At 46.9% G+C, this 20,926-nt stretch overlaps 1 protein-coding gene across 1 annotated transcript; it reads right to left on the reverse strand.

Moving 5' to 3' along the window:
• Positions 1-301: 301 nt before the first annotated feature.
• On the reverse strand, positions 302-15,563 carry LOC140491260 (beta-1,3-galactosyl-O-glycosyl-glycoprotein beta-1,6-N-acetylglucosaminyltransferase 3-like). The gene is made up of 2 exons (XM_072589229.1): positions 14,820-15,563; positions 302-1,208 (listed from the first exon to the last, which is right to left on the reverse strand). Exons 1-2 carry the CDS (start codon positions 15,432-15,434, stop codon positions 672-674), a joined length of 1,152 nt encoding a protein of 383 aa, XP_072445330.1. The 5' UTR covers positions 15,435-15,563; the 3' UTR covers positions 302-671.
• Between the last annotated feature and the right edge of the window lie 5,363 nt (positions 15,564-20,926).

A 20,926-nucleotide genomic window follows, 5' to 3' on the forward strand; every position in this document is an offset into this window, starting at 1 on the left:
TCTGACGATTGGAGGAAGAACACCTCATCTTCTGCCTTGGGACCCTCAACCACATGGCATCAACATTAACGTCACTAGTTTCCAAATCTCTCCTCTTCCCGCACCTCATCCCAGATCCAATCCTCCAAATCTGCTCTCTCCTCTTGACCTGTCCATCTTCCTTCCTAACTATATGTTCGACCTTCCCCACCGACCAATCACCATCACCCCCCCCCCCCCACAACACCGATGGATTTACCGAGCACCTTCCCAGCTACCTTCCCCAAAAGCCCCACCCTCCCTCTATTTATCTCAACCCCCTTATTCCCCCACATTCCTGATGAATGGCTTATACCTGAAACATCGGTTCTCCTGCTCCTCGGATGCTGCCTGCCCTGCCATGCTTTTCCAGCACCATACATTTTGACTCTCACAGTAACTAATGTTACAGTGCTAAGTCTCACAGTGCCCAGTGTTACAGTGGATAGTATTAAGGTATCCAATCTCAACAGTGCCCAACACTACAGTGCCCAGCCTCTCACTGTCTAGTGTTACAATGGCCATGTTACAGCATGCAGTCTCACTGTGCCTGGCCTCCACAGCACCCAGTGTTGTAGTATACAATCTCACAGTGCCCAGTCTCTCAGTGTTTCCGATGTCTCACCCACCACCCCTACCACCATTACTGAGGTTTACTCTGTCCCAACCTCCAACCCAGCCCTAATATTACCAAGTGTCCTGTTTCGGAGATATTCCTCCATGCACTGTACTGCTGTGTTGTCCATATTGGGGTCAAACTTATTTGCAAAGAAACATCTCTGACGGACCACCCACTGTAGATCTCCTGCCCCGTACACACAAACCAAGTGGCGATACCTTCCCGTGCAGGGAGGGTATAGGGCACCCCTCGCAACGTCACCAGCCTCAAAGGACCACTTTACTGCCCGGCCAAGTGTCCTGGTGGCTCCTTGGGTGTACGGGATGGAGCCGGGTACATTGGGCATTCTGTGCAGGGTAGCCCACACATGCTCGTCCGGGCTGTAGGTGTCCTCCGACCACTTGAGGAAGGCCTGGATCTCGGCACTATCAAACACATGGCTGACAAACTCTCTGGAGGCCATGAAGTAGGCGCTGCCCACGAAGATGGAGGTGCTGATGTTCGGCTGGTCTTTCAGTTGCGCCGTCAGGACGACTTGGTCGAGGGTATCATGGTGGTATTGCCAACGTTTCTAAAAGGCAGGCACAAGTGAGAGTGAGAGAGACGAGAAAGCAGAAATGATAGCTTTTCAACTTTGCCTATGGCTTTTTCCCTCCCCAACTCCTCTGCACTCTCCTTGCCCCCAGCTCCAGCAAGATCCATGCACACTCCTTCTCTCAGTTACTCACCTTACAGTGGAGAACAAGGCCATTCAGCCCCTCAGGCCTTTCTCACTCCTATTGCCTAGTGCCAGTCACCTGCCTACTTCCCCAAATCCCTGCCTCCCAAACCATCTCCCAATGCTCATTCGCTGAGCAAACATAAAACTCATCCTCAAACTCTCCCAGTGGATCTGGCTCCAAAAATACACTTCAAGCTGTGCCCTCTGATCATAAAGGTTGAGAGCACCAGAAAAATAGATCCTTCAGCCCATCGTGTCTGTGCTGGCAAAACAGGCTCCTTGCTACTCCAGTCTCATTTTCTAGCACTTGGAACATTGCCTTTCATGCCTCACCAGTGCAATGGAGACACTTTTTCCTGTGGTCATCAACTCCTGGAGTGGGACTTGAACTCAGAGCTTTTGCCTTCGAGAGAAGGACATGGTGTGCAGGGATATAGTTCTTTGAAAGTTGCATTGCAGATAGACAGGGTGGTGAAGTAGGTGTTTGATACCTTTACTTTCATTGGTCCGTGCATTGAGTATAGGAGTTGGGATGTAATGTTGCAGCTGTAACAGAGATGGATAGAGCTCTGAAAGATAGTGGAATCAAGGGTTATGGGGATAAGGCAGGAACAGGATACTGATTGTGGATGATTAGCCATGATCATAATGAATGGTGGTGCTACTCCTGCACCTATTGTCTATAAGTAGGAGTATCTTTGACTATCTCTGATATGCATTTGCCATTACCAAGTGTGATCTATTGTCTGTAGAGGACATTGGTGAGGCCACTTTTAAAATACTGCATACAATTTGGTTCACCCTTCGAAAGAAAGGATGTTGTTAAACTTGAGAGGGTGCAGAAGAGATTTACCAGGATGTTGCCGAGATTGGAGGGTTTGAGCTACAGTAAGAGGTTGAATAGGCTGGGGCTATTTTCCCTGAAGTGTTGGATGCTGAGGTGTATCCTTACAGAAGTTCATAAAATCAGGAGGAGCATGGATAGATGTTGAAATGATCAGCCGGATGATAGTACACTTCACACAGATTCCTTTATCACATACATGCAAGAAGACTCAACCAGCTGGGTCAAAGCCCACCCTTGCCTGGAGAGTCTGAAACAGGCAGTTGCAATCACACTTTTACACACAAATCAGCATTCCCTTTTCACGAATTACATTTTGATTTCAAGCCTTAGCAACACAACTGATCAATCAGATCCTGATCTAGGTACATGACGTTTAGCATTAGATCATTGACCTTAAACTTCTACAATACCTGTTGAGTGTTGTTTCGGTCTTCCTACCTTCTCACTTAGCTGGGGCCAGTTTCAGTAAGCTAGCTAGCTTGCATACGTGCTTGGCTGCACTTTTCTGTTGCTGCTCAGAATTGTTTAGCTGACCTCCTTTTCTGTTCTTGCCCCATTTTGATTCCTTCCACATCGGCTATATAGCCAAAGGTCTTTTCCCAAGGGTGGGGGAGTCCAAAACTAGAAGCATAGGTTTAAGGTGAGAGGGGAAAGACCTGAGGGTCTTTCACGCAGTGGATGATGTGTGCCTGGAATGAGCTACCAAGAGGTGGTGGAGGCGGCTGGTACAATGACAATATTTAAAAGGCATCTAGATGTGGACATGAATAGGAATAGGTGAGAGAGATATGTGCCAAAGGCTGGCAAATGGGACTAGGTCAGATTGGGATGACTGGTCAGCGCAGACAGGTTGAACATAGAACATAGAACAATACAGCACATAACAGGCCCTTCGGCCCACGATATTGTGCTGAACACTTGTCCTAGCTTAAACACTTATCTATGTACCTATCCAATTGCCGCTTAAAGGTCACCAATGATTCTGACTCTGCCACTCCCACAGGCAGTGCATCCCATGCCCCCACCACTCTCTGGGTAAAGAACCTACCCCTGATATCCCCCCTATACCTTCCACCCTTCACCTGAACTGAAGGGTCTGTTCCATACTGCATGATGCTATGACTCCATGCTCTCTGGTTATTGAGGTTTAGAGCATCAAAATAATAAGTTGCCCTTCAGCCCATCGTGTCTGCACTGGTCAAAAAGACAAGCTTTGAGCTGTTCTCATCACATTTTGCAGCACTTGGCCCATGCTCTTGAGTGTCTCACAACAGCAATGAAGACACCTTCCTATGGCCATCAGCTCCTGGAGTAGGACATGAATCCAAAGCTCCTCCCTCAGAGTGAAGGACACCACACATTAGATTCTCTACAGTATGGAAACAGGCCATTTGGCCCAACAAGTCCACACCAATCCTCTGAAGAGCAACCCATCCACACCCATTACCCTACCTGATATTTACCCCTGACGAATGCACCCGAACACTATGGGCAATTTAGCACGACAAATCTACCTGGCCTGCACATCTTTATGGATTGTGGCAGGAAACCAGAGCACCCGGAGGAAACCCACGCAGACATGGGGAGAATGTGCAAACTCCACACAGACAGTCGCCCAAGGCTGGAATCGAACCCAGGTCTTTGACGCTGTGAGGCAACAGTGCTAACCACTGAGCCACCGTGCCACCCCTTCCGCAAGACACAAGACACTTTATTTACATTGTATCAAAAGATATCTTTTATCCTCGGTCCTTGTGGCATCATGCATGGGAGATATGGATCCTTGGTTACCAAGGGGAGGATAGATTATCGATGGTATGCAGGAATGTGGATGGTGGAACAGGATCAAAAGGGCCAATGGCCTACTCTTGTTCCTTGTATGTATGGGAGCTGATTTTCTTTTATACAACTTACATCGGAACTTGCCATCATTTCATACAAATGTAGTTTAGGCTTCATTTGCATTTCAATTCCTCAGATCTCCCTACTATGCCTCTAACCCAAAATCTTACGTCTGCATTCCATTGCACTTGTACAATCGGTGAACAGTGAAGTATATTTCCTTGTCTTAATTACCGAGTGCTCACCCATTCAATAAACCTCACCCCAATCTCCTTTATTCCAGTGGGAGCATCGTTGACCTTTCCAACTGAGCCATCCAACTTAAACTCTGGCACCATTCTGCGAAATCTCCTCCCTGTCCTGAGAGCCCTCACATCATTTTATAGTCACCGGAAATGACCACAACAATCCAACTGGGGCTAAACCAATTCGACATGCAGCATAACTCAACCATTTATTGGCATCAATGCCTCTATTTATGAAGCCTTCTGCTTTTCTACCCTCTTATGGCCTCCCCCATCTTCTAATGTTGATGAATGTTTTTCGCCAGATCCCTCTAATCCTGCGCACTCTTTACGATTGTGCCATTACATTTCTATTACCTTCTCCCAAAACATATTACCTTACACTCTTCTTTATTCACCTCTGACTGGATGCTGTCTGTTCATTGTGGTGACTCTGGACAATTCACATCATCCTCACCATTTGCCAATCCTCCAGGTTTATCATTGTCCCGAATATGGGCATTTTGCCACATACTGCAAGATTGATATCACTGACATATTGAATAAAAGCAGTCATCTATTTAGGGCTGAGATGCGGAAACATTTCTTAACTTACAGGATAGTGAAGTTATGGAATTCTGTACCACAGAAAGCTGTGGAGTTTGAGTCATTGAATATATCCAAGAATGCGATTAACAAATATTTAGGTTTCAAAAGCATCAAAGGCATGGGGAGAAAGTGGTAGTATGGCATTGAGATTGAGCATTAGCCATGATCATATAGTATGGTGGGCCTCATGGAGGGCCAAATCATCTTCTCCTGCTCCGGATCTTGATGTTTATATGTCCCAGCTGTGTGGATCATTCCCATCTCCGAACCACCCATCCAAAACAAGATCCATGAATCAGGGCTTGTGTTGTCAATTTTGTTGTCCAGCCGTTTTTATCTAGTATCTAGTGAAACACTTCATTGAATCCAGTTCAGACAACATTCTCTGCATTCGAATTCTCAGCTGCTTCATCAATGCATGATGCGACGTTGGAGACTTACCTTTTGAAAACCTGCATTGGCTTCGCTTCATTAATTTGATCGAAGGCAGGTTGGTGCGAATTGCAGCCATAACTACCAGCATCAATGTCAAGTGCATGATACAAAGTAAACTAGGATCCATGCGGTGTGAGCCTCGGAGACCCAGGTTCAAGTCGCTTCTGCTCCAGAGTTGTGCGATAACATCTTTGAACAGTTTCATCAGTAAATGTAAGACCATTAACAAGTCGGGACAGGAGTCGGCCATTTGGTCCCTCAAGCCAGCTTCACTAGGATCGTGGCTGATTCAACATTCCTCAAGTCCAAGTCCATGTTTCATCCAATATTCCATTAGTCTTCCCAATTACCTGCTACCCCCGTGTGCGAACTTTCCATGTTTCATTCACTAGTTCCTCCAAGTCCCTTTGTATTGCAACTTTCTGAAGCTTTCTCCATTTAAATAATATTCTATTCTTTTGATTTCCCTTCCAAATGAACAACTTCACATTTTCCCACATTGCACTCCATTTGCCAACATTTTTGCCAACTTAACCTATCAATATCTGACTGTAAAGCACATAAGACAACATTTTTTACTGTAACTCGATTATATATTACAGTAATATATCAGCAAGGTTTGAGAAGGTTTGTAGCTCAGGTTGAGGTTCTCGATGTAGATTTGTTCGCTGAGTTGGAAGGTTCACTGAAGATGTTGCCTAGTATGGTGACAAACATCTGAAAATGAACCTTCCAGCTCAACGAGCAAACCTACATCCAGAGTAATATTTCAAGTCAATCTCAGAGTACAACGGGATCTTGATCAGATGGGCTGATAGGCCAAGGACTGCCAGATGGAGTTTAATGTCGAGAAATGTGAGGTGCTCCATTTTGGAAAGGCAAATCAGGGCAGGAATAATACACTTCATGGTAAAGTCTGGGGAGTGACGATGAAGCAAGAGATCTTGGAATGCTGATTCATAGTTTCTTGAAAATGGAGTCGCAGATAAACAGGGTAGTGAAGAAGTCGTTTGCTATGCTTGCCATTATTGGTCAGTGCATTATGTGTAGGAGTTGGGAGGTCATGCTGTGGCTGAACAGGACATTGGTTTGGCAACTTCTGGAATACAGCATGCAATTCTGGTCTCCCTGCTATAGGAAGGATGTTGTGAAACTTGAAAAGGTTCAGAAAAGATTTACAAGGATGTTGCCAGAGTTGAGTGAGGAAATGCAGGAGATTGGTACTAAATGTGGAATAATTACAGACACAATGGGCTGAATGGCATCCTTCTGCAAAAATTCTTTAATTCTGTGACTGGTGCAGAGGGAGATTAACTTCAAGGTTCATGTTATCAGGAGGACCACCAAAGCCCTTTCCTTAGCTGAGTGGTCAGAAAACTCCCTACTCTTTATTTGAACTAAGGTATAACCTGTCTCCACCATAGCAAAAGTCAGCCATTCGTCCCTTCAAGTCTGCTCCACCATTCAAGAAGATCACTGCTCTTCTGGTTGCAATTTCAATTCCACATTTCTGTTGGTTGCCCCGGGGTCCTTATCTTTTTTTAAAAAAAGGTCACCTTGCTCACCCTTTCATAACTTCATCAACTCAGCCTTCACAACTTCGTACAGAAGAGATTTACACAGTGCAACAGCCGTCTCAGGGGAAAATAATTCTGCAAGGCATTGGTGAGGTCACTTTTGGAGTATTGGGTAAATTTGTGATCGACCTGCTGTCGGAAGGGTGTTGTTAAACTGCAAAGGATGCAGAATAGATTTACAAAGATGTTGCCAGGACTGCAGGGTTTTAGTTATAAGGAGAGGCTAGATAGGCTAGGACTTTTCTCACTGGAATATTGGAGGGTGAAGGGTGACCATATCGCGGTTTATAAAATTGTGGGGGAAATCAATAAAAGTGAATAGCCCTGGGATAGGGGAGTCCAAACCCAGAGGGCATAGGTTTAAGGTGAGACCTGAGGGTGGTGCAAATACGGAGCAAGTTGCCAAAAAGAATTGTTGTAGTGGGTACAATCACAAGATTTAACAGACGACATAAATAGGACAAGTTTAGGGGGATATGGACCAAACACAGGATAATGGGACTAGTTCCAATTAGGATACCTGCTTGGCATGGATGAGTTGGACAAAAGGGTATGTTTCGGTGCTGTAGGACTCTGACGATATCTTATTCTACAGAACATCTTGTCAAACCTACAAGAGAAAGCAATGTCCCATCAACCACCTTATCATGTCCCCTCAGAGAAATTTATACATTTCAAAAAGATCTCTCAGATTTCCAAACATAAATGTATAAAAGCCAATTTGTTCAACCTTCCTTCATAAGATAAACCCTTCATTCCCAGGAAAAAGGCAGGTGAAACTTGCTGTCAATGTAATTATTTTATGTTTTAAATGAGAGAAAAATGTACAGACTGATTCTGATGCGGTCTCATCAAGGCTTTGTATGGCACTCTGTCCACCCCTCAGGCCTGGAAATGGACACTACATTTTGAAGAAAAATGTCTGTGCTAATGGACTCTGGACTAGAAAGGACTCTGTTTGTTGGTAATTAACTGTCATGTGGTTTGTTGGGTTTATCACCTGCACTGTCTTGCATGTCCCTGGGTCTGGCAGGCCTTACCGTGAGCTGGGAGGCTCATGGGTCGTCCTGAAAGCTGTCACCCCGAGAGCCGGCGAGTGGGTAGGCCACCCTATGACAGTCTCCCGAGAGCTAGATGGTGGGTAGACCATTCTGAGCACTGTCATCCTGAAAAGGGGTAATCGGGACGGGCTGTCCTCGAGGTGGTCGAAAGCTGTGTCAGAGCAGCCGAGAGCTAGAAAGCGCATAGGGACGGGCTGAGATCCAGAAGACTTGTGGGCTGCCCTGCACACTGTCGACCCAGGGAAGGGGACAGACTGTCCTAGAGGTGGCCGAAAAGTGTGCCAGGATAGCCACTGGCCAGATGGTGCATCGGGGTGGGTGAGAGCCCAATGGTACGTAGGGGCAGACCGAGAGCTAGAAGGTTAGCAGCCGTCCTCAGCGTTGTCACCCCAGGTGGGTACTGAGGCGGGCAGTCCTAGAGGTGGTCGAAAGGTGTGTCAGGGCGGGCTGAGAGCCGGAAGGCGCGTAGGGGTGGGCTGCCTTAGAATGGTTGGAAGGTGAGAGGGCCGGGGGCTTGCTGGGTCTGTATTATCTGCACTTTTTAATGTAACAGGATTGTCTTATGCATAAATGTCATTGTTGCTGTCTTTTCATATTTGAAACTGGGATTTGTGGTTTGTCCTCAATTCCCTGTGAACTGGTTGAACGGTAGGGTTTGGGGCCGAGATTTGCTGCTCCTCTCCCTTGTAAAATTGCTGTTGTATACAGCTGTAAATGTTAACTGTTGTGCTGTAACCTCTTTTTTGTAATTGTTTAATAAAATAAAATAAAACAGGGGAATGCTCCTCTCCCTTGTAAAATTGCTGCCTCTTGTGTACAGTTGTAAATGTTAACTGTTTTTATAAACTGTTTCATAAAATTTATAAACAGGAGATTCAGAGGTCTTCTCGATTTAGGGGACTGACTCTGTGCTGGCTGGGTCACAGTGTGTTACTGTTGGTTTCTGCTTGTTTTTTGTGTGGGGGATACCTGATTCCTGAACTAGCTGAATTATTTAGCCAGCTTGTTAACTGGTCTTCCTTTAGTGAGGACTGATTGTTAAACTCCTGATGCACATAATGTGTCTCAGGTGTAACTCAGTTCTCATTAGGGGATTGTTGTTTCACTGGCTGGTTACAGTCTGTGTGTTACTCTTTTCTTCACCTTTGAGAAAAGGACAATGTTAATTTTGTGGTAGGGCTTTGCCCTTGGACTCTAGTTTTCTTTGTTTTTTGTATGTGTCCTCACTGTTTGGACTGAGCCCTTGTGAAAGACATACATTTTATCAGAGGAGCTGTTCCTATGGGGAGGCCTAGCCCTGAGACTGGGCCTCTGAAGGTTGAACACCTGTGTGTGTGCTGGGAGATGAGCACTTGCTGTATCCTGGAGTTTGGGAGAAGACCTTTCCTTCAGGAGTGGACCAAAACGCCTGTGAGTTAACTACCTTTACAATGTACTGTGTTCCTGTGAGTGGGCCTGGCTCTTCAAGGATGTGCCAGGACTCCATGGAGACTGAACACCTATGTGCTCTGGGGTGTGCATTTGCTGCCTTTGGGAGTGGACTCTGCCCTTGGTTGTAGACCCTGTTTTTAGCAGTGGTCTCTATTTCTGATAACACATGTCGTAAACTGGAATGGACTCTGTTCTTGAGAACTTTTTTTGAAGACTCAATATTTGGACTCTGTTCCAGAAAGGACTCTGTTTTTTCCCAATTAACTCTATCGTGTTTCTTTGTTGGGCTTATCACCTGCACTGTCTTGTGTGTACCTGGGTCTGCAGGCCTTACTGTGAGCTGGGACATTCATGGGTGGTCCTGAAAGCTGTCACCCCTGAGAACCAGAGGGTGGGTAGGCCACCCTGATGCCTGTTGCCCCTAGAGCCAGTAGGTGGGTAGGCCATTCTGAGCGCTGTCGTCCTGAGAAGGGGTAATCTGGATGGACTGTTCTACAAGTGGTCGAAACGTGTGTCAGGGTGGACCGAGACCTGGAAGGTGCGTAGGGGCGGGCTGCCTTAGAGCTTCCAGAAGGTGGGAGGGATTTGGGGGGGTGGGGGGGGAAGGCTTGCTGGTTTTTTTTTTGGGGGGTCTGTATTGTATGCTCTGTTTCTTACACAATTGGACTGTCTTATATGTATGAATGTCATTGTTACTGTTTGTAATGATTGAAACTGGGATTTGAGGTTTGTCCTCATTTCCCTGAAAACCGGTTGAAGGTCAGGGTTTGGGGCTTGGCTTTTGTCATTCCCCTCCCTTGTAAAATTGCTGTTTCTCTGTATATCGCTGTAAATGTAATTGTTTGTTTGTATAAACTGTGAATTGTTTAATAAAATATAAATAAACAGGACTGTCTGTTTCCCTTCTTCCCAGTGATGGAATATAAATTGTGAGGAGCAATTATAAATGTTGTCTGCAAAATCACAAAGCTAAATCATGAAAGAGGAAGGGGAGTGTAGGTTAAGCTAGATATGCTTTGTACAAACACTTAGCATCTGTTTCCAGCTTCTGCAAAAACAAAAACCACAATCAAGAGGTCATAAGGCTCAGCGTGGACGAAGAATGAGAGGAAATGTTGCTTTAGAAAGCAAGGAAGCAGATGGCAGTGAAGGAGGATATACGCTAACAATAGACCACAGAGGGACGTAGTGAAATGGTAAAGCAAAACCTGTTCTGTTACGCACAAGGCCAGATAAGGCAAGAGATAAGCAAGAGGAATGGGTGCTGGGTTTAGAGTAGTGGGAGGAGGGAAAGAGAAATGAATTGTATCAAGGTTTTGTACTGTGTGCCTATCTTGTAGACACCACTCTTGCAAGAGGATATCAGATGATACTGCTGCTGCAGATCTTGTCTTGGACTGAAATTATGAAGTGAGTGGGTTCTATTTCCCACATAAATTAAGATTTACACACTTGTTGTTTTTCACTGCATCTGACACCTACACACATGACATGGGTACAAGGAGAAAAATAAGCACGACTGCTGTTGGGTTGTAGTGGAAGAAAAAATAAACAGGCATGTCAAGGGATCTGCTCAGAGAGCTGGCTCTAGGGGAGCTGGATCAGCATATGAAGGACTCTTCAATCCTCTTGAGGAGAGGAGACTGACTTTGAAATAGCCTCAGTGTGTCTTATGTGCTGCTGTTGGTGTCCTCCTCCTGAGGAGGAGTTTATTTTTTTTTCATAGTTTGTTGTGGTTTCTTCTTATTTCTGTTAATTTGAAGCTGTGCTCAGCTACTACCACCACTGCTGCTACAGTCTGGGTCTGGGCCTGCTCCTGCTACTGAAGCCTGGACCTCACCTGCACCGCTGCTGCTGCTGCTGCTGCCTGGGCCTACCTACACCTGGGGATGACTTCGACTGCTACTTCTGAGGCTGCTTCTGAAAAAATAAACAGGACGATCAGATGTTCTGTTCACTCTGAGCTGGCTCTGAGGAAGGTGGATCCGTGTCAAGGGCTCCATGTGTAAACAAAAAGGTGAGTTGGTGACTGGATAATGGCCTCTCTCAAGTTATTCCTGATGTAGGGGTTTCCTGCTCCTCGGATGCTGCCTGACCTGCTGTGCTTTTACAACACTGCTCTAATCTTGACAATAATCTCCAGCATCTGCAGTACCCACTTACAGTCCTAGAGATGTACAGCATGGAAACAGATCCTTCGGTCCAATCTGTCCACGCCGACCAGATATCCCGACCCAATCTCGTTCCACCTGCCAGCACCCGGCCCATATCCCTCCAAACCCTTCCTATTCATATACCCATCCAAATGCCTCTTAAATGTTGCAGTTGTACCAGCCTCCACCACATCTTCTGGCAGCTCATTCCATACGCGTACCACACTCTCCATGAAAATGTTGCCGCTCAGGTCTCTTTTATATCTTTCCCCTCTCACCCGAAATGAATGCCCTCTAGTTCTGGACTCCCCGACCCCAGGGAAAAGACTTTGTCTATTTATCCTATCCATGCCCCTCATAATTTTGTAAACCTCTATAAGGTCACCCCTCAGCCTCTGACGCTCCAGGGAAAACAGCTTCAGCCTGTTCAGCCTCTCCCTATAGCTCAAATCCTCCAACCCTGGCAACATCCTTGTAAATCATTTTGGAATCCTTTCAAGTTTCACAACATCTTTCCAATAGGAAGGAGACCCAGAATTGCATGCAATATTACAACAGGGCCTATCCAATGTCTTGTACAGCCGCAACATGACCTCGTAACTTCTGTACTCCATACTCTGATCAATAAAGGAGCATATACCAAACGCTGCCTTCACTATCCTATCTACCTGCGACTCCCCTTCAAGGAGCTACGAACTTGCACTCCAAGGTCTCTTTGTTCAGCGACACTCCCAAGGACCTTACCATTAAGTGTATAAGTCCTGCTAAGCTTTGCTTTCCCAAAATGCAGCACCTCACATTTATCTGAATTAAACTCCATCTGCCATGTCTCAGCCCATTGGCCCATCTAGTCCAGATCCTGTTGTAATCTGAGCTAACCCTCTTCGCTGTCCACTACACCTTCAATTTTGGTGTCATCTGCAAACTTACTAACTGTATCTCTTATGCTCACATCTGAATCATTTATGTAAATGACAAAAAGTAGAGGGCCCAGCACCGATCCTTGTGGCACTTCACTGGTCACAGGCCTCCAGTCTGAAAAACAACCCTCAACCACCACCTATCTATCTTTTGAGCCAGTTCTGTATCCAAATGGCTAGTTCTCCCTGTATTCCATGAGATCTAATCTTGCTAATCAGTCTCTCATGGGGAACCTTGTTGAATACCTTACTGAAGTCCATGCAGATGACATCTACTGCTCTGCCCTGATCAATCCTCTTTGTTACTTCAAAAAACTCAATCAAGTTTGTGAGACTATTTCAATATCAACCTAAGAACAATCCTTTACATGCTCTGAACCGAACTTACATTCTTCTGTTCACTCTTATCTCTTGAGGGGTAGCCATGAGCACCCACATGGGCCCCAACTATGCCTGCCTCTTCATCCAGCGGTACCATTCCCCACATTTTCCTCCACTACATTGATGTCTGGATTAGCACTACCTCGTATTTGCATGAGGTAGTTGAAAAGTTCATTAATTCTACCAACACCTTCCAACCTGATCTCAAATTCACCCGGACAATCTCTGACACCTGCTTCCCCTTCCTGGACCCCTCCATCTCTGGCAACCGACTAACCGTGGACATCTACTACAAACCCACCAACTCCCACAGCTACCTGAAATACACCTTCTCACACCCTGCCCCTATAAAAACACTATCCCTTATTTCCCAATTTCTCTGCCTCTGTTCCCAGGAGGACCAATTCCACCACAGAACATCCCAGATGGCGTCCTACCTCAAAAAGTACAATTTCCTCTCCCACATGGTTGACAATGCCCCCCAGTGCATCTGCTCCATTTCCTGTACCTTCACCCTTGAACCACACCCCTCCCAACGTGACAGGGACAGAACCCCTTGGTCTTCACCTTCTGCCCCACCAACAGCCAGATACATTGCATTATCCTCCACCACTTCTGCCACTTACAAACAGACCGCACCATTAGGGACATATTTCCCTCTGCACTCCACCTGCATTTCAGAGACCATTCCCTTTGCAATTCCCTTGTCAGATTCACACCCCCTACCACCCTCCCCTCCTGGCACCTTCCCTGGCCACTGAAAGAAGTGCAAAACCTGCACCCACACCTCCCCTCTCCCCTCCGACCAAGGCTCCAAAGGATCCTTCCACATCTGACAGAAATATACTTGTACCTCCACCAATGTCATCTACAGCATCCATTGCACCCAATATGATCTCCTCTACAGCGGGGAGACAGAACTCTGACTTGTGGATTGTTTCAGCGAACATCTCTGGGACACTCACACCCACCAACCAACCCCACCGCCCCATGGCTGAACACTTTAACTCCCCCTCCCACCAAGGGCATGCAGGTTCTGGGCCGCCTCCATCACCAAACCCTTACCAGCTAATGCCTGGATATTCCACCTTGGAACCCTGCAACCAGGTGGATCAATGTCGATTTCACTAGTTTCCTCATTTCCCCACCCCAATTTATCGCAGTCCCAAGCCTCCAACTCAGCACCACCCTCCTGACCGGTCCATCTTGCTTCCCACCTGTCCACTCTACCTTCCACACACACCCCCCCCCCTCCCCCACCCCCCAGCATACCTTCATCTATCTATCTCATTCCCAGCTACCTTCCACCCCCAGCCCCACACCCATCCCACTTACCTCTAAGCCCCCTGGTCCACAAGCCTCATTCCTGACGAAGGGCTTATGTCCAAAACATTGATTCTTCTGCTCTTCAGATCCTGCCTGACCCGTTGTGCTTTTCCAGTGCCACACTCTTGTCTCTGATCTCCAGCATCTGTAGTCCTCACTTTTTCCTACACTCTTAACCTACCTACATTCCTGTATACTCGCGTAATCTGTCTATATCCCTCCTTATCCCTGGCCCAGCCCTCTCTCTCTACCCCATCCCTTTCACCTGACCATCTTCCTTTCCACCCATCTGCTCCACCCCACCCACTGTCCAATCACAGCCACCTCCTCCCTACATCCACCAATCGCCATCCCATCCACCTTTCCCCAGCCCCACACCCCCATTTCTTCTGCAGCCCCTTTCTCTCCCCGGGTTCTGATGAAAGTTTCCGACTTGAAACGTCAATTGCCCTTCTCCTCTGTTTGCAGCTCAACTCTCCAACTCCTCTATATTCCTTTGTACATTGTGAACCTCCCTCCATGCAATTGAACAGTTTTAACAACTCTGTATCTCTTTGTACAGTCGAGAGGTAAAGGACTGGAGGGGAGAGAGAGAGGGAGGGAGGATGGAAAACACTTGGATGAAGAGAGGCCGAGCAGACAGGAAGGCGGTTACCTTTTTGAACCCTGGTGCAGGATCTGACTCAATCACGTTGGAGCCGTTCAGAGCTCTGAGGCTGCGGACTATCTCCCGGTTGGACTTCAGGGGGAAGTCTTGGCCACACACATTGATGAAGTACGTCCAGGGGACAAGGCTCTCCAGCAGCTCCTTCATGCAGTTGAGATCTGCCTGAACTCTGCTCCATCCAGCATAGGTCACCCACTCCAGCTTGGCTGCGACAAAGACATTGTGGAAACACGAAGCGATGGCCTGAACGGCCGCATGAAATTGACTCGGGGATTTGCGGTCCACGTGGATACAGTAGACATTCTGTGGGGCGTAAATGCTCCGTAGAAGCCTCTCGAACATCTCAATGCTCTGGTGGATGACCATGGAGAAAGCCAAGGGGAAGAGTTCCTCCTCAGGGCTCAGGGGGACAGTGATATACTTGCGGGCCCTCACAAACGATCTGCAATTTCGGGTCATGTTCAGATAATCTCCCTCAGTGACGGCCTGGTGCTTGAGGGAGACAGTAATGGAGTTGAGGAGGGCCCTTTCCACCTCCTGCCTGTCCCCCTGGATGATCTGCCAGCAGGTGGAGTTCTCTTCGACCAGCAGGTGTTCCTGCATTGGACTGGCGCCTGGTTTCACCAGCCTGAGGGTCAGCCGGCCCCCTCCTCTCTGGACCAGCAGCCATTGGCACAACAAGACCACACTGAGTACACACAGAGCTGATCTGAGGCACGACCAACGGGTACAACGCTGGCTCAACTTGGGCATGGCACTTTCCAGAGGGCAGTGTCCCCAGCCTATAGGCGATAGGCAAATGCAGAATGGATGCTCTCTGTGCTGGGCAGCACTGCCTCCACCAGGCCCTTGGGGAAGGAGTGACTGCAATTTGCTGGAGAGGTCGCACCAGCCAGTCCCCTCGTTGTTAGACTCTTGTCTTCCCTTTTCCCCAAGATTCAACGAATGACTCCGACTTTTACTCCCTCTTCCCCCCGGAACTGCTCTCCCTCTGGAATTCCTCTCCCTCTCTCCGTTATCCCTTTGTAACCCCTCTCCCTCTTTAACCCCTCTCCCTTTATAATCCCTCTCCTCCACTAACTCATCTCTCTCCCTCAGTAACTGCTCTCTCTCGTTCCTCCTCTCTCTGTCCCTCTGTAACTCCTCTCTCTCTTTCTCTGTCCCTCAGTAACTCCTCTCCTCCCTCTCTCGGTAACGCTCTCTCTCTCTCTCTCTCTCTCTGTAACTCCTCTCCCTCTCTCTGTCTCTCTCAGTAACTCCACCCGCCCTCCTCTGGATGAAACCCAGCCAATGTTCCGTTGTTTCTCTCTCGGAGTCCGGGCTCCTCTCGCTGCTGTCTGCCTGCCTGGCTACAGGCGTTTCCTTCCCCGGTCTCTGCTTCTCTCCGGTCGTTCCTGGATCGGTGTTGCCCGGGTGAAGGAAACGAGAGGATCGCGATGGTGTGCAGTCTGGATCGGAGAACCTACTACCAGAGAGACACAGAGCCAGCCGAGCCCAATAAACCACGCCCCAGCCTGGGCTGAGATGCTCTTTCAGGAAGGAACCTGCCATCGAGCCCACAACAATGTGGGAGGGGTAACCCTTGGATGAAGAGAGAACCAGGAGACGGGAAGTGGTTACCTGTTTGTACTGTGACTCTTAACTGCCCTCTGGGCTATTAGGGATGGCCAATAAACACGGGCCCGGCCAACGGTGCCCCCATCCCATCAATTTATTTGAAAAAAAGTGACAATAGTAAATCAAGTTAAATCAAACTTCACCACCCCTCATCTCTTTCTCTCTCTCTCTTTGATGCGAAATTGGAATTATGGTGATTTGGCCGTTCATAATAAAGATGTGAATCTGAGTACAGCAAGTTGATCTGAATCCAAAAAAAAATTCCCCAGTCGAGAGTGACTCAGAGGTTAGCATTGCTGGAGCACAGTGCCAGGAACCAGAGTTTGATTCCAGCCTTGGGTGGCTGTGTGGAGTTTTGCATGTGTCTGCTTGGGTACCCTTCGGGTGCTCTGATTTCAAAGATGTTCAAGTTAGGTGGATTGGCCATGCTGAATTGGCCATAATGTCCAGGGATGTGCAGGCTAGGTGGGTTACCATAGCCACACACACACACACAGCAGAACACTCCTGCAGGTTTAGGCAATGCTCAATCTAATGCAACATCCTGGTGGATCTCCTTTGCCCCCCCCCCCCCCCCCGCCCCAGTACAATCACATCCTTCCTATAATGCGGTGACCAGAACTGCACACAGTATTCCAGTTGTGGTCTCACCAAAATCCTATAAACCTCCAACATGACACCTCCCTGCTCATGTATTCAGTGGCTTTGACCCTTCTTAATTCCCTTACCTGCCTATCCTACTGCCTTCATGGCATGGCTGGACACACAAACCAGGATCCGTCTAATCTTCTGTGCTTGCCAGGGTCCTCCTATTTAACATGTACTCCCTTGCCATGTTAGTCCTCCGGAAATGCATGTCACAGAAATTTGGGCATTCAGTAGCACAGAATGGAGAAAAACAATGACTGGCATCAAGAGCTGGCATCTTTTAAACATTGTAACTGTGCCCACATACATTACTTCATCTGGTAGTTCATTCCATCACAAACCACTCTGGGGGAAAAAAGAGTTGCTCCTCAATCTTTAAATATTTTTCCTCTGACCTTACAAACATGGCCCTGAGTCTGAACTCCCCCACACTAGGGAAAAGACCCTTGTCATTCACCTTATCAATATCAAAATCTGTCATGATTTTATAACCTCAACAAGGTCACCCCTCAATTTCCTATGCTCCAGTGAAAAACACGTACAGTTCTGATGTGGATCCTTCAGAGAGGGGACAGAAAATGTTTACCAGGACGTTGCCTGGAATGGGGGATTTTACCTGTGAAGAAAGATTGGATAGACTGGGTTTGTTTTCACTAGAATGCAGGAGGTTGAGGGGCGACCTTATAGAAGTTTATAAGATTGTGAATGGCATGGATAGGGTGGAAAGTATGAGGCCTTTGCTCAGGGTGGGAGTGTCAGTTACTCGGGGACACAGGTTCAAGGTGCAGGGGTCAGGGGGGTGTTTAAAAGAGATATGTGAGGCATGTTTATCATGGAAAGGGTGGTGAATTCATGGAACACACTGCCAGAACAGACAATGGAAGCAGACATAATTGTGGCTTTCAAGAAGCATCCAGCAGCAGGCATGAATAGGAAGGGAACAGGGGAATACGGATCCTGTAAGTGAAGACAGTTTTAATATGGAAGGCAAACTGTGTCAGTACAGGCTTGGAGGGTTGAAGGGCCTGTTCCTGTGCTGTAATGTTCTTTGTAAAATGTCCCCAGCCTCTCCAGTCTACTTTTATATCTCAAACCCTGCAACATCCTGATAAATCTTTTCTGAACCGTCTCCAGTTTAATAATATCGTTCCTACAGCAGCATGAGTAGAACAGGACACAGTTTTCCAGAACTGGCCTTACCAACTTCCTGTCCAACCTCAGCACACCATCCCAACTCCAATATTCAGAGGGCTGAACAATGAAGGTCATCACACTCCAGCAGGCATTGTTTCACTCTGACTCCCCTTGTAACTGTCCACATCTCACTGGGACACTGATGTGAAACATCTTGGCTCTTTGACTGATTCGACCAAGTCTCATTTCCTCTGTTTCTGTGTATCCCTCAGAACAGGAATGTAATGTGCATTCCCATGGCAACATCACAATGACAGACTTGATTATGGATTCACATGAAGTGGGCATCACTGACTGGGACAGCCTTGTTACCCATCCCCCTAATCTCTCCGGCATAAATGATAAGGAACTCTCCTCTTTAACTCCACTGTCCTTGTATTTTAAGAACCCTGACCACAAATGCAAAGTCACATGGGAGAGAGGTCCATGATTCTGTCCCAGAAAAACTGAAGGAAGGATGATTAATTTCAAAATTGGGATTAAGGGTAAAGTGGAGAAGGAGTAGGAGTAGTGCAGAAGGAGTAATGTTGCGTCATATTGCTGGCCTTGTCTTCAAGGTCATATTGATGTTGTGTTTACAAGGTCCTGTTGAGGGACCCTTCCTGAATTACTCTCGTAAATCCACAACAGGTATAACATTGTTTCCAGTAAAAAATGGACAGGATTCATCAGAGAAGGGAAATGCAAATTGCTCAAAGTCTTATGAGATGATAACATGGAGGGACCAAGCAGCTGAAGGCCGGTGGAGTGATGGAATTAGGGGATGGTCAAGAGGCTGGAATTGCAGGAGGGCTGACATCATGAAGCGATAATGAGCATTGATATTACAGCTAAGAGAGGGTTGTTGGGACTGGAGGAGGTTTCAGAGATTGTAGGGGGTGGAGGAGGTTCTGGATTTAGGGAAAGTGTCAGGGCTGGATGAGGTTACAGAGATAGGGAGGAGTGTATTGGGTGGAGGGGCTTACAGAGTCATAGAGATGTACAATGCAGAAACAGTCCCATCAATCCAACTCGTCCATGCCGACCAGTTCTTCGAACCTAATCTTGACTCAATTGCCCGCACTTGGCCCATATCCCTCTGCAGCTTTCCTCGTTATATACCAATCCAGATGCCCTTTAAATGCTGTAATTGTACCAGCCTCCACCACTTCCTCTGGCAGCTCATTCCATACACGCACCACTCCTCAGCCCATTGGCCTATCTCATCAAGATCCTGTTGTACTCTGAGGTAACCTTCTTTGCCATCCACTACACTTCTAGTTTTGGTGTCATCTGCAAACTTACTAACTGTATCCCCTATGTTCACATCCAAATCATTATATAAATGATGAAAAGCAGTGGACCCAGCACCGATCCTTGTGGCACACCATTGTCACAGGCCTCGAGTCTGAAAAGCAACCGCCACCGCACTCTGTCTTTTACCTTCAAAGTCGGTTCTGTATCTAAATGGCTTGTTCTGCTTGTACTCCATGAGATCTAACCTTGCTAACAAGTCTACCATGAGGATCCTTGTCGAACGCCTTACTGAAGTCCACATAGATTGCGTCTACCACTCTGCCCTCATCAATCCTCTTTGTTACTTCTCTGAACAAACTCAGTCAAGTTAGTGAGACATGATTTCCCACACACAAAGCCATGTTGACTATTCCTAATCAGTCCTTGCCTTTCCGAATACATGTAAATCCTGTCCGTCAGGATTCCCTCTGACAACTTGCCCACCACCAATGTCAGGCTTACCGGTCTATAGCTTCTCTCAGCTTTAAAGCATCACCTTTTCATTCTGAGCCTATGTCCTAGTCTCTCCTACTCGTGGAAACACCTTTCCATATCCAGTCTACCACGGGGTCTCAGTATTCTGTAAGTTTCAATCAGATCTCCCTCACTCTTCTGAACTCCATTGAGTCCACACCCAGAGTCCTCAGCCACTCCTCATGTGACAAGCCTTTCATTCCTGGGATCATTCTTATAAAATGCCTCAGGAATGCTCTTAACTTACTTGTGAGAGATGACATTACACTGAATTACATATTTTGACTGCAGGCTATAAAACTACCAAACTTTAGCAGCAAGCTATGTTAGTGTCCCTTTCTCACGGACTGCTGCTATCTCCTGAACAGTTTGAAGGGTCTATGATGTGTAGATACTAGACAATACAAACTGAGCGTACACATCTCTCTGTAATGAGAACAACCCATGGTCTACTCAGACTATGTGGAGAAAGTGAGGACTGCAGATGCTGGAGATCAGAGCTGAAAATGTGTTGCTGGAAAAGCGCAGCAGGTCAGGCAGCATCCAAGGAACAGGAGAATCGACGTTTTGGGCATCAGCCCTGAAGAAGGGCTGATGCCCGAAATGTCGATTCTCCTGTTCCTTGGATGCTGCCTGACCTGCTGCGCTTTTTCTACTCAGACTATGTGGATGTTACCTTTACCTTCACTAAGCATACATTGATATGATTAAGAAAACATTTACTCAACAACAAGAATGTTGGATGATTACAAAAATAACTTGGTCCACATATATTTTGCCCTAACCATGGTTGCTCCAATATAACCAAAAACAAATATACATGAGGAAGTCTAAACCCAGTTTATTCATCCTAGACGTGTGTTGCAATTCAGTTCTTTCTGTTTTCT

The sequence above is a fragment of the Chiloscyllium punctatum genome, chromosome 19, assembly GCF_047496795.1.
Source record: "Chiloscyllium punctatum isolate Juve2018m chromosome 19, sChiPun1.3, whole genome shotgun sequence".
Taxonomy (NCBI): domain Eukaryota; kingdom Metazoa; phylum Chordata; class Chondrichthyes; order Orectolobiformes; family Hemiscylliidae; genus Chiloscyllium; species Chiloscyllium punctatum.